At 34.8% G+C, this 12,132-nt stretch overlaps 2 protein-coding genes across 2 annotated transcripts; one reads left to right on the forward strand and one right to left on the reverse strand.

The window, feature by feature from the left end:
- Positions 1-7,347: 7,347 nt before the first annotated feature.
- LOC126881971 (uncharacterized) lies at positions 7,348-9,906 on the reverse strand. The gene is made up of 3 exons (XM_050646719.1): positions 9,670-9,906; positions 8,334-8,462; positions 7,348-7,579 (listed from the first exon to the last, which is right to left on the reverse strand). Exons 1-3 carry the CDS (start codon positions 9,800-9,802, stop codon positions 7,365-7,367), a joined length of 477 nt encoding a protein of 158 aa, XP_050502676.1. The 5' UTR covers positions 9,803-9,906; the 3' UTR covers positions 7,348-7,364.
- An 8-nt stretch (positions 9,907-9,914) lies between these two features.
- Positions 9,915-11,874, forward strand: LOC126881972 (cytochrome c oxidase subunit 5A, mitochondrial-like). Its single transcript, XM_050646720.1, has 2 exons — positions 9,915-10,179; positions 11,399-11,874. Exons 1-2 carry the CDS (start codon positions 10,097-10,099, stop codon positions 11,766-11,768), a joined length of 453 nt encoding a protein of 150 aa, XP_050502677.1. The 5' UTR covers positions 9,915-10,096; the 3' UTR covers positions 11,769-11,874.
- Positions 11,875-12,132: the final 258 nt, after the last annotated feature.

The raw sequence follows: 12,132 nt of genomic DNA on the forward strand, positions 1-12,132 counted from the left end.
CTACTGATGTACCTTCCGGAGACTAAAAATGAAGATCTGAAGGTGCCACTGGCACGAATTGGAAAACAAAATCCTGTACTAAGGACCAGTCGTTGGGCAATTCTGAGTTCCAAACCAGCAGCTGACGGAGGACTGCATGTGAGTCTCCGTATTGATAAGGAGTCAGAGGCACAGCTCGAAAAGCTTCAATGGAAGCCTTATTACCTTCTCCAGCGAGCAAGTGTTATACCGTTGGAAGAGGGTAAAGCACGGCAGGCAGGGAACCAAAACCTGCAACAATTACTTCCGAACCGCAGGAGGCCGAAGGAGAATCTATGCAGGTGGAAGAAATTACAAGAGGGCCTGTTAGAAACCCAAAAAATGAATAAACTGCAAAATTAAGATCATACAGAGCAATGTGCAGCACAAAAAAAACAGCTTCGGTACTTTTGTGCCAGGAAGTGGCTGAGAAGAACATTGATATGGTGCTTATTCAAGAACCGTGGATAAATGAAGGTAAGATACGGGGATTAAATGTTAAGGGATGGGAACTAATGTTGGGAGTACCTGACAATAAAATCAGAACTTGTATCTTTTGTAGATCTGATCTTAACCTGGTACCAGTTATGGAGCTCTGAAGGGGAGACATGACAGCTGCCAGAATTAAACTGAATTTCAATGGGTTGGTTACAGAGTTGATTTTTGCGTCTCTTTACCTTTCTATTGACACTAAAGAACAACTTCCATGGACTAACCTAGAGCACCTTCTAGAATACACTAATAATAAGCATACAGAGCTTATCATTGGAGTCGACTCCAACGCTCACCACATCATTTGGGGGAGCAGAGATACAAACAATAGAGATACGTTATTTTTTGAGTATCTTTGCACTAGCCAACTTGATCTTCTAAACAGGGATAATAAGCCCACCTTCAGGACATCAAGAGCAGAATCACTGCTCGACCTAAGTATATGCTCTATGGGGATTGGGAACATAATATCTGACTGGCATGTGTCGGATGTGTTATCCTTATCGGATCATGCATACATATGCTTTGAGATAAACTCAGTCAAACCGGAACCACGGTTCTATAGAGACCCTAAGGTGACCGATTGGGAATCCTTTAAGAGGGATCTTGGAACAAGGGGACGGAATTATCCTAAAAGGCCAAAAAAACAACGTTGAGGCTGAGATGGCAGTAGACTGGTTGCAGCATGCAATAGTCGTCTCATATGAGGAAAACTGCCCGTTAAAAGAAAGTCGTCCTCCCAGGCAGGTAACTTGGTGGAATAAGGAGCTGTCTGATCTTAAAAGAGAAACAACACGGCTCTGTAATAGGGCGAAGAAATCAGGTGATTGGAAAGCATATAAGGCTAAACTGAAAACCTATAATAAGAAAAGATTTCCTTTAAGGAAAGATCCTGGAGAGAATTCTGTGAAAACATTGAAAGTGTACCTGAAAGCGCCAGGGTCAACAGAATCCTCAAAAGAGATAACATTAACAAACCCAAGTCAATGAAATTGTCCAATGGCAAGTATACAGACACAGAGAAGGGGTCTGTAGAGCATCTTTTAGTGTTCACTTATCAGGGTCGGCGCAATTGACTGGTAATAACAATTATCAAGCAAACAATAGCCCAACCAAAAAGGGACTGGCTGACCTCTAACGAGATCTTTGGTTCTCACAAGGTCAGATGGGCGATTGAAACTTTTGAACCTTATAAAACTGCGGGACTGGATGGTATATTTCCTAAGCTTATCCAGGAGGGACTGGACATAACCATGGGTCCCTGATCACAATATTTAGAGCTAGCCATGCTCTGGGATACATTCCCAAAGCTTGGAGAAGGGCAAGGGTGGAGTTTATTCCCAAACCAGGAAAACAGATTAAACCTTAGCAAAATCCTACAGGCCTATAATAAGGCTGACCTCATTCATGTTGAAAACCATGGAAAAAATCTTGAATGAACACATCAAGAGAAACAATCTAAATGAAAATCCAGTATAGTAATAGTAACTAGGGAAAAATTTCGCAGCACTGTTGCGGTATCAGATGCGATATGCCCTTCACTACATAGAGACTCTAGAGAATAGCGGTATCTGAAAGAGAACCTTATTTCCGTGAATCCTTCTAAAACTAAACTGATAGCCTTTACAAATAGGAGGAAGCTTACTGGACTGAGTGAGCTGAAATTATTTGGAGAGGTACTGGAAAGAACCAATGAGGTTAAGTATCTAGGGGTAAATATAACCAATAGGGCTAAGCGACTCTTCTGGAACTGCAGATGAGTTGTAAGTAAAACCTGGGGATTGAAACCAAAGGTGATCTGTTGGTTAAACACATCTGTGATACGACCGACAGTAACTATGGGTCAGTAGTCTGGTGGAGAAAGACGGCTTTGAAATTTTGTGTGACCACTCCCACCATCCTACAAAGACAAGCGCTTCTAAATATAACAGGAGCCTTGAATAGTACGGGAACGGCTTCATTAGAGGCTATCACAGGTCTCCCTCCGCTGGAAATATATTTCCGCGGTAGCCTTTATGACCATCCTGAGACTTAAAGCAAATAATACTTGGAGGCCGAATTATGTATTGAATAGCCACACAAACACTACTGTGACTATACTTGAGGAATCAATCTTTATGATAAACTCAGATATGATGACACCAGAACTAATCTTCACTAAGAAGATTAACACAGTTATACCATCTAGAGAAAAAAATCCCAAATATTAATGGGGACTTAATATGGTTCACTGATTGATCAAAAACTGCCCATGGTACTGGATCAGGAGTCTTTGGGCAAACATGTAACTATAATAAATCTTACCGCCTAGGTCAACATACAACGGTGTTCCAGGCTAAAGTTTTTGCTTTGGTGGCCTGCATTGATGAAGACCTTAAAGCTAAGAGAATCAACATTTACACAGATAGCCAATCGGCTATTCTGGCTGTAAAGAACCCTCTCACCAAATCAACAGCGGCGGCTCGTGGGTCAATCTTCAGGGGGGTCATTTTGGTTTGAAAACTTCAAACTGTTGATTTTTTAAAGTATTTAAAAGATCTTTTAGCATTTATATTTTAGATAAAAAATACAGACTTAGATAAAACTCAATACTATTTACCCTAGTTTTCCGAAAATTAAATTTGTCTTTTTTTAGAGTAAATCTTTTAAAAAATATAGGAAAAATGGTATGAACAGGTTATTGACTGATATATAGATAGGAATATTTATAGTATAATAAATTGTAAATTTATTAAAACGAAACTTACTTTAAATATTTTTATATTTTAAGTCAATTCTTCTATCCTTTAGTTCTGCAAAATAGTCTATGACCTTCTCATTGAAATTTGGAATGCTCTTGACAAGCGTTTTCTCGATGCTCAGCATAGACAAGGCACTAAGTCTAGGTTGTCCCATCGTATTACGCAGGAATGTTTTTACTCTTTTTAAAGTAGAAAAACATCTCTCACTTTCCACGGTTGTCATAGGGAGTGTGCACAAAATATTTAATAACTTCACTGCTTCAGAAAATGTTTCAGACAAATTCATGTTAATAAAAAGCTGAAGTATGGCTACTGCACCAGCACTATTGCGAAAATCCTCACGACAATATAAGACTTCAAGTTCCGATTTTAGTTTGGAAATATTCACTGTGGGATAATTAGCCGTCACCATTTTTAAAATATTTTGCGGAAAGTTGGTAGTGTATGCTTCAAATTTCTCTATGTAGAATAACTGTGAAATCATGAGATGATCATTGAAACTAAACCTGTGATTTATTTCAGATATAATAATATCACAAATTTCAAGTGCAGTTCGTCGCTTTGGATCCTCTGCAGTAGTTTTTCTTTTTTTTGCTGTTGATGTGCTTGGTACTTCTGATTCCAAAATAGTATTTCTAATTATTTGGATATTGTTGTTAAAAGACAGGATACAATTTTTGACAGATATAACATCAATGTCTCGCATTTGCAATTGTTTAAACAATATATCAACATGGGGCATTATTTTATGGAAAAAATTTAACCAAAATAAAAAATGCTCATCTTCCAAATGTCTTTTTAAACCAGTTGCTTGATTTATATTGTTACCATCTTGCTCCTCATCAATAATTTCCTCTAAGCAAGATTTTAAATCATCTTTATAAGTGTATACAATTTCAACACATTTTGTATTGAAAGCCCATCGAGTAGGCGCAGCTTTAGGTAGCCTTACTTTAACCACTCTATCCAGAACCATCGTACGTTTTGGAGATCGGCCGAAAAAGGACGAAAATCCGTGTAAATTTGCAAAAAATATTTTTATCGGTTTGTGTTGACTCGCCGCTTTTTGGAGGATAAGATTAAATTGATGGGCATAGCAGTGAATGAAGTGTGCATTTGGGTATATTTCTTTAATTTTTGTTTGTACTCCTCCCAGTTTACCGCTCATGACTGATGCACCATCGTAACTTTGGGCAATCAATTTTTCAGGTGCTTCATTAATTTTTAATAATTGAAGTTCTTCCAATATTACATTAGTTAAATGTTGTGCTGTAGTACCTAGGGGGTTAACAAATTTCCAAAATCTTTCATGTACAATACCAGTTAATACATATCGCAATATGATAATCATCTGCGTTTTATTGGAGCTGTCTGTGGTCTCATCTACTTGAATGGCCACAAAATTTGTCTGGCCAATCTCCTTCATGATATGAGTATGCACAATGGCTAACATTGATTCTAAAATATCGTTCTGAATTGTTTTCGATGTTCCTTTAAATACTGTACTTTTTTCAATGTGTTCTTTAAACATTAAATCCAGTTCAGAAACAAAATCGATAAGGCCCAGAAAAATTCCACGATTATTGGAGCTGTCACTTTCGTCATGACCGCGCAATGCAATTTCGAAAACTCCACAAAATTTTACACAGTCGATTAGTTTGTTTAAAATATACCTATTTTTAGATACCAATTCATTAAAGTCATGCACAGATTTACGATATACACTATCAAGTTGCTGTCTTATGTTAACACGTCCTAAACTTGCGTAACTCATTGATGAATTTATATGAGTAGTTGAAGAGGCATGTTTTGTAATTTTCACTTTTAAATGCTTAATGTCAGTTACTCCATTTTTCGCCCATACAGCGTCATTCGAAAACAGTAAACACGGATAGCAAAAAAATGCATTTCTCACACTGCAGCCACAAATCCAATCACACAAATTGTACATTGATTCTTTAAAATATCTTTGAATGTCCTTACCCCTATCCTTTGTTGTTTGTTTTAAATTCATGTTTGGTTTTGGTCGACCACTTTCTTTTTTCTCAAGCCGCCGTTCATAATTTAGTGTTCCAGCAGATTTTAAGGCAATTATTTCGTCAACAACACTCATCTTGTTTTTGTTACAATCACAAAAAAATCCAACAAAACAAAATAAATTACGCAAATACGCCGCGATCGATATAGACCTGCCGTGAAGTGCGGTCAGCAGACGGTAACTAACTAAACGTGAGGCCGTCGACTCTACTAGAGGTATACGACGGAAAGGTCACTCCCACTCTCGCCCACGAAATTGCTATCTGCCGTCTCTTTTCTATTTTACATGCATTTGTCCATAAGCCATAAGAACTGTATATAGACAATTTAAAATACGGCCCAGCCACGGGCTTGTGTATAGCGCGAGGCGCGACGTTATTATATCTATTATATTTGTTTTGCCAATGCAGACTGCTGAGAGAGAATTTTATATTTCAGAGTGAAGTTTTAGATAAAAGATATTTTTAATAAAATTGGTATTTTTATGAGATTATTTTAGGGGGGTCATTGACCAATTGACCCTAAGGAGGAGCCGCGCTTGCAAATCAAAACTGGTGAGAAACTGCAAAGATCTCCTCAATAACCTGGCAAAAGACAATAAAGCGTCTTTAATATGGGTGCCGGGTCATGAAGGGGTGCATGGGAACGAACGAGCAGATATGGTAGAGAAACGAGGCTCGAGAGAAACTTTTGAAGGCCCAGAACCTTTCTGTGGCATCACTAAAGATGATACGAAAAACGAGGTTCAGAAATGGCTGATAAAGAATCATCAAAATAAATGGAGAACCACTCAACGGCAAATGCAGGCTAAAAAAATAAGAATATTGGTAAAAAACTCTCGAACAGTTTGATGAACCTCAATAAACGAGAGATCAAAACGGTCACTGAAATGGTGATTGGACATTGTCGTTTAAGAAATCACCTATCCAAACTAGGTAAGGTGAATGAACCATGGTGCAGAAAGTGCGAAATGGAAGACTGACATACAAATACTATGTCATTGCAGTGTGCTAGGTGATGTAAGGCAGGACTTTACTGGTCAAATGAGGTTTGAACCAGAAGAGATCCTACAACTACCAATAAGAAAACTGTTGGCCATCGCTGAGGCCACAGGACTTTTTAGAGTTTAAGGAGAAGAACAGGTTTTGGTACAAAGGTCTTATGACCAAGTGCCAGAGGCTAGAGTCTCGCCTGAGCTAAGAAGAAGAGAATCAATTTTAATATATTATGCTTTTGATTATTATACCTGCTATTCAGTACCTACTCGAAATTTAACCATACTTCTCTGATACAAATGACTTGGTAATAGGATTAAGAAAAGGTTTTCTAAAATATCTTGAAACGTACTATACAGGGTGTTGTTTCAAGGTCACAATTGCTTTATTATATATTTTTTTGTTTATCCGGACCTGGATTTTTGTTGTGATTTGTAAGTGGGTCATTCGAATGCCTTAAGTAAGTACTGATTATTTTTAAAAATGAGTACATATTTATTATATTATATACTTATATAATAATTTATATTTATATTATTAGTTGATAATGCCTGCTTTTTAATCTCAAAGTTCTGAAAAATTTTAACATAACTTAAAAATTTCGTCAGTATGTTATTAAATTGCCTGCGCAAAAAATTGAAGTGAACTATTAAACTTGGCTCTTTGTGCGCTTTTCAAATATGCAAACAGATTTTAGAAATTTTAACATACAGGGTGTTGTTTCAAGGTCACAATGAATTAATCCTTTTTTGTCAATTCAGACCTGGATTTTTCTTGCGATTTGGGTTCTAAATGAGACGTGTGTACCAAATTTTAAAAAAATATTACAAGGTGGTTCTAATGGATCCAGAAATAAATGGGTAAAATCGATGAAACATCCTGTAACTCAATTTTAAAAATCGGTGGGGCAATAAATGTAGTATATCTAGAAATGACTCGGTGACTTCTATTCACCATTCAAGTATTTCCGTTTCCCAACACCCTGTGTAAATGTCAATCAACTATGTTTTGCAACACAATCAGAGTTCTATGATGGGAAAAGGAGATTAGTGACAAATATTAAATACAATAAAATGCTTATTTATTTATTTTTTTGAACTTTTCCATAAATTGATAATATATTATTTTCTTTTTTTCTTTTGCGGTCAAAGCTTTTTCCTTTAGCTGTTGATCTACCATGTTGATTTTTCCCTAATTGTGACAGCTGTATTGTTTTGGCTTCTTTTTCTTTGGCCTTTTTCCTTTCCATGCAAAGTTCTTTATAATTCTTATTTTTCCTTTTTGGTGGTTTAGCACCTAAAATATAAATAACTAAAAATCATATATGACATGTGTACATGTAATTTTACGTTTTTATATACTTCACCTGTTTTTTGTGTGTCTCTTTGTCACTTTGTAACTAACTAGTACACTTTGGAAGACAAAAAATAATCATTTTTTTCAAGATTTTTTTTCTCAGAACCTTTATTAAAAATGAACATAAACTTTTTACATATTAATGTCTAACTCTCAGAGAGTACAAAAATATATCTTTTTCATTTATGCACGTACACTAATATTGTAGAGGGCGCAAAAGTTGAGGCTTCGAAAAATGATGGCGGACAGTTAATCTCAGGATTGGGATATCTGAAACAAAAAAATTTGACCAAAAAATAAAAAATAATTATTTTTTAACCATGAAAAACTGAAGAAAAACGGGCGACTTTTTCACAAAATTTTTTTAAATTTCCGTAAAATCTTTTTTGCGGAATTTTTCACTGACAGTGGTAAATTGTCACGTAAGAAACCTTCTTTCCCTCTAGAGATCCCAATCCTGAGATTAACTGTCCGCCATTGGAACTACTTTTTTTCGAGGTCTCAACTTTGGCGCCCTCTACAATATTAGTCTACGTGCATAAATGAAAAAAGCTATATTTTTTGTATTCTCTAAGAGTTAGATATAAATATATAATAAGTATATGTTCATTTTTAATGAAGGTTCTGAGAAAAAAATCTTTAAAAATGCTTATTTTTGGTCTTCTAAAGTGTACTAGTACCTTAATAAACTTACCCAATTGTATTAACAAGTTTATCTTAGCTTCCTCTTTCTTCTTTGAATTCAATCCTGACATTCCTAATTTTATGATCTCATGTTTTGCTTCTTTCATGTTCAGCTCATTCTTTCCATCTATTTCTTTAGCTAATTAGAAACAAAAATTATGCAAGTATTAATATTGAATAAAATGATCTAATTTATATAAAGTAGGGTTTATATATTGATATAGGTATTTCAATTTTGTAAATATTCAGAGTATATATTGGATTTCCCATTAATTTCAAATGTTAACAATGGATTATGTTTTACAGTGACCAGTTCTCAAAGAATAATTGTGGTTAAATGTCTCCTAGTGATAGATGGGAATTTATTGAACCATAGTAGAGGGTGGAGTTACTTATTAATTTTGATATAGAATGATTCTTTTTACAATCGATCTCCATACTATTCAACCACTCAATTCGACTAAATCTCTTTTATTTAACATGTTCGCTGCATATATTTTGTTACTTACTTCTTCCAGAACCTGAACTATCATTTGTAATGTAATGTAAGTAAAGAAATGTAGCTCATTGGCAACAACTGCATGAGAGAGGGAAACCAAATGTCCCTAATGAGTGACATGTGCAGCAAACATGTTAAGTAGGGTGTAAAATTTGTAATTGGTATTTATGGGAATAATCAGGAAAAAACCTATATTAGCAAATTTAGCAAATTGATCAAACTTATAATTTACAATGCTACCAGAGTATCCAGGAATCCATACAAGTAAAATTTTGATAATGTCATTTCCTAAGATATCTCTTTTCGTTAGATATAAAATGTGTTCATAAAACATTGTTTTATTGATTTTTTTCAACTTACTCAAAACTACACTATGTTGGTCTATACCTCTGAGGTCCAGAAATATTTTTAACAAAATTTACAAAATATCTAGTTTTTCTGCAATACAGTCAAACTGGCTTATTGAAATAGCCCTCGTGTAGAGCAAAAGTATTCTTATTCCGGGATATTCTAATAACCGTTCATTGGTGGCTAGTAGAAACGTAATGGGACATCAAATTTTTATTCCTGAAACTGGAATATTCCTATAACCGGTATCCTAATAAGAGGTTGCGACTGTATTTCCAATAACCTCTTTTGTTTGGAGTATGTGTTAGGTCCTCTTCGGAAAGAATTCCAGTATAGTTTATAGCTGTTTAAGCACTTGTATCCTAATTCACTCCGGGAATCTCATGACCTCTGGAGTTGGGATTTACTTTGTTATATGTGTGTGTGTGGAAATGTAAACGCTAAATGTAGGATGTAAACGTGCTCTACTAGTTAATCATAATTCAATATTATTACCTACCATTACTATCTTCTGTTGATTTCTTTGCTTTCTTAGCTGATTTGTAAGATTCAAAAACTACAGACTCAAAGTTTGCATCTTTTGATTTTAGCAGGGACGCTTTAGATGGAATAAAATCTAATCCGTCGTTCATTTTAAATAATCAAACATATGATTGAATACAAAAACTTGTATTTTAAAAATGAGTTTTATTTACAAATTTACATTGAAATTTTAAGGTTATGTTTTTTTTTCTTCCTCTTTTTTTCTTTTAGTGGGATATGAAAATGGCTGTGAATGATAGATTTTTGTCATTTTGTTTGCTTGAATGAATGATAGAAGAAGAATTAAATTATGACACTTGTCACTAGTCAAATAAATTGTGAGGTTACTTTTACGTAATCCTTGAGTCTTTAAGAAAGTAAAATTTCAAAGTAATCTATTAAAAATGTTCAGAAACACAGCTCTCCGTGCTCACTCGATTTTAAGAACAGCCCTTGTTGCCCCCAAGCCAAATGTATCTACTATGAGGTAAGATTTTTTTTAGAAATAAAAGGCAGATATTGAGCACTGTAATTTATTGCTCTCGGAACATTCTTCAAAGATTTGAGGTACATGAATGTATTAAAGAATGTAGCCTCTTCCAAAATATTTTAATCTGTCTTCCTTTGTACAGTGTGTTTCATATATTTTAATTTTAATTAAATGTTTAGGACATTCTGGTATATCTTCCCCGTTTTTTAGACGAAATGCCCCTGATGATGCTTTGAGAGCAAAAGTATGTGGGCTTCTTCTTCTTGTACCACTCCTATGGGGAGATTGAAAATCATCAAGGCTATCCTGACCTTGTTTACAGTTGACCTAAAGAGTTCATTAGTGGTGCAGCCAAACCACTCTCTCAAATTCCGCAATAATGACATTCTTCTACGGCCTGGATTCTGTTTTCCTTCTATTTTTCCTTGCATTATATTTTGAAGTAATGCATATTTATGTCCTCTCAGTTGACCCAAATATTTGAGTTTTTTTTGTTTTATCGTTAACAAAACTTCTGGGTCTTTTCCTATCCTTTGTATTACTTCCAAAGTTTGTGACTCTTTCAACCCAACTTATCTTCACCATTGGACAGTAGCACCACATCTCGAAAGTTTCAATATTTTTTATGTTGTTCTGTTTGAGAGTCCAGGCCTCTACACCGTATAATAGCGTGTTAAATATGTAGCCTCTAAGCATTCTTTATGAAGAATTTTCTCATCTTTATGAAAGTGGCCCTGGCAAAGAATTTTCTCATCTTTATGAAAGTGGCCCTGGTAATTTCGATACATCTTTTTATTTCATTGATTTGGTCTCCAGTTTCGTAAATTGAAGTTCCCAAGTATTTGTAACTTGATACTTTTTAAATTTGAATGCTGTTTATACTAATATGTGCTGGTTGTGTCATGTTTTTACTGAAGACCATATCGCACCCTCAGTGCAAAACTGTTGTAAGTCAAAAATTTTATGAAAATAAAGTAATCATGACATTCGCTTGTAAACATGCATAATATCTATCCCTTGTAAAACTTTAGTAACTTGCTCAACTGGCTAAATATCACAACTATCACACTGACATTAGCACAGCGATCATAGCACAAAAGATTTAATAAATTACATTGCTCGATATCTGGCTTCTCTTTCTAAAATTCATATATTCGAGCTTTCAACCATATCTAATTCTAATAATATAATCAACTAATATTTTTTCATCTCATAGATTGATGTCAAGCCACAGTACCGAAACTGATGAACAATTTGATAGCCGTTACGAAAACTTCTTCAACAGAAAAGATATCGATGGATGGGAAATCAGAAGAGGTATCAACGATTTATGGGGTCATGACTTGGTTCCAGAACCAAAAATTCTTATTGCTGCATTGAAAGCCTGTCGCAGAGTAAATGATTTTGCTTTGGCAGTAAGAATTCTAGAAGCCACCAAGGACAAATGTGGAAGTAAAGTTAATGAAATTTACCCATATATTATTCAAGAACTGAGACCTACTTTGACAGAATTAGGTCTCAATACCCCAGAGGAACTTGGTTATGACAAGCCTGAGTTGCACCTACAATCTGTATTCCACATGTAATTAATTAAATGTATAGTTAAGTCGTTTCAAGTATCATAATGTAGTTTCTATAACTAAATACATAATTTGAAATAAAATATTCAGGTTCTGATGAACTTTAATATAATTTTTTATGTCAATTTTTTTTTAACATTCAATCATTTCCCTCTCTTGATAACCACTATTTTTAGGAGTAACTTCACATTCTTTATCTATAATATTAATGTGTTCTTTTATTGTGTATTCCTCTGTTAAGGCCATCGGTACATAATTCGCAAATATTTTACGGGTATCCCTACTTTTTCTGTCCTTACACCGCAAATTACGTGTAGTAAAATTCACACTGGTATGGATATGTAAACATTACTAGAATGTCATTCTACTT

This window comes from Diabrotica virgifera, chromosome 3 (genome assembly GCF_917563875.1).
Source record: "Diabrotica virgifera virgifera chromosome 3, PGI_DIABVI_V3a".
Taxonomy (NCBI): domain Eukaryota; kingdom Metazoa; phylum Arthropoda; class Insecta; order Coleoptera; family Chrysomelidae; genus Diabrotica; species Diabrotica virgifera.

Bases quoted from the DNA above. Each gene is read 5' to 3' on its own strand.
- LOC126881971 (XM_050646719.1), bottom strand. From the start codon at position 9,802: ATGAACGACGGATTAGATTTTATTCCATCTAAAGCGTCCCTGCTAAAA. The intron at 8,463-9,669 runs GTAGGTAATAAT...GTTTCTAATTAG, and splicing joins ATCAACAGAAGATAGTAATG to CTAAAGAAATAGATGGAAAG. The intron at 7,580-8,333 runs GTAAGTTTATTA...TTTATATTTTAG, and splicing joins AAACTTGTTAATACAATTGG to GTGCTAAACCACCAAAAAGG.
- LOC126881972 (XM_050646720.1), top strand. From the start codon at position 10,097: ATGTTCAGAAACACAGCTCTCCGTGCTCACTCGATTTTAAGAACAGCC. The intron at 10,180-11,398 runs GTAAGATTTTTT...TTCATCTCATAG, and splicing joins CCAAATGTATCTACTATGAG to ATTGATGTCAAGCCACAGTA.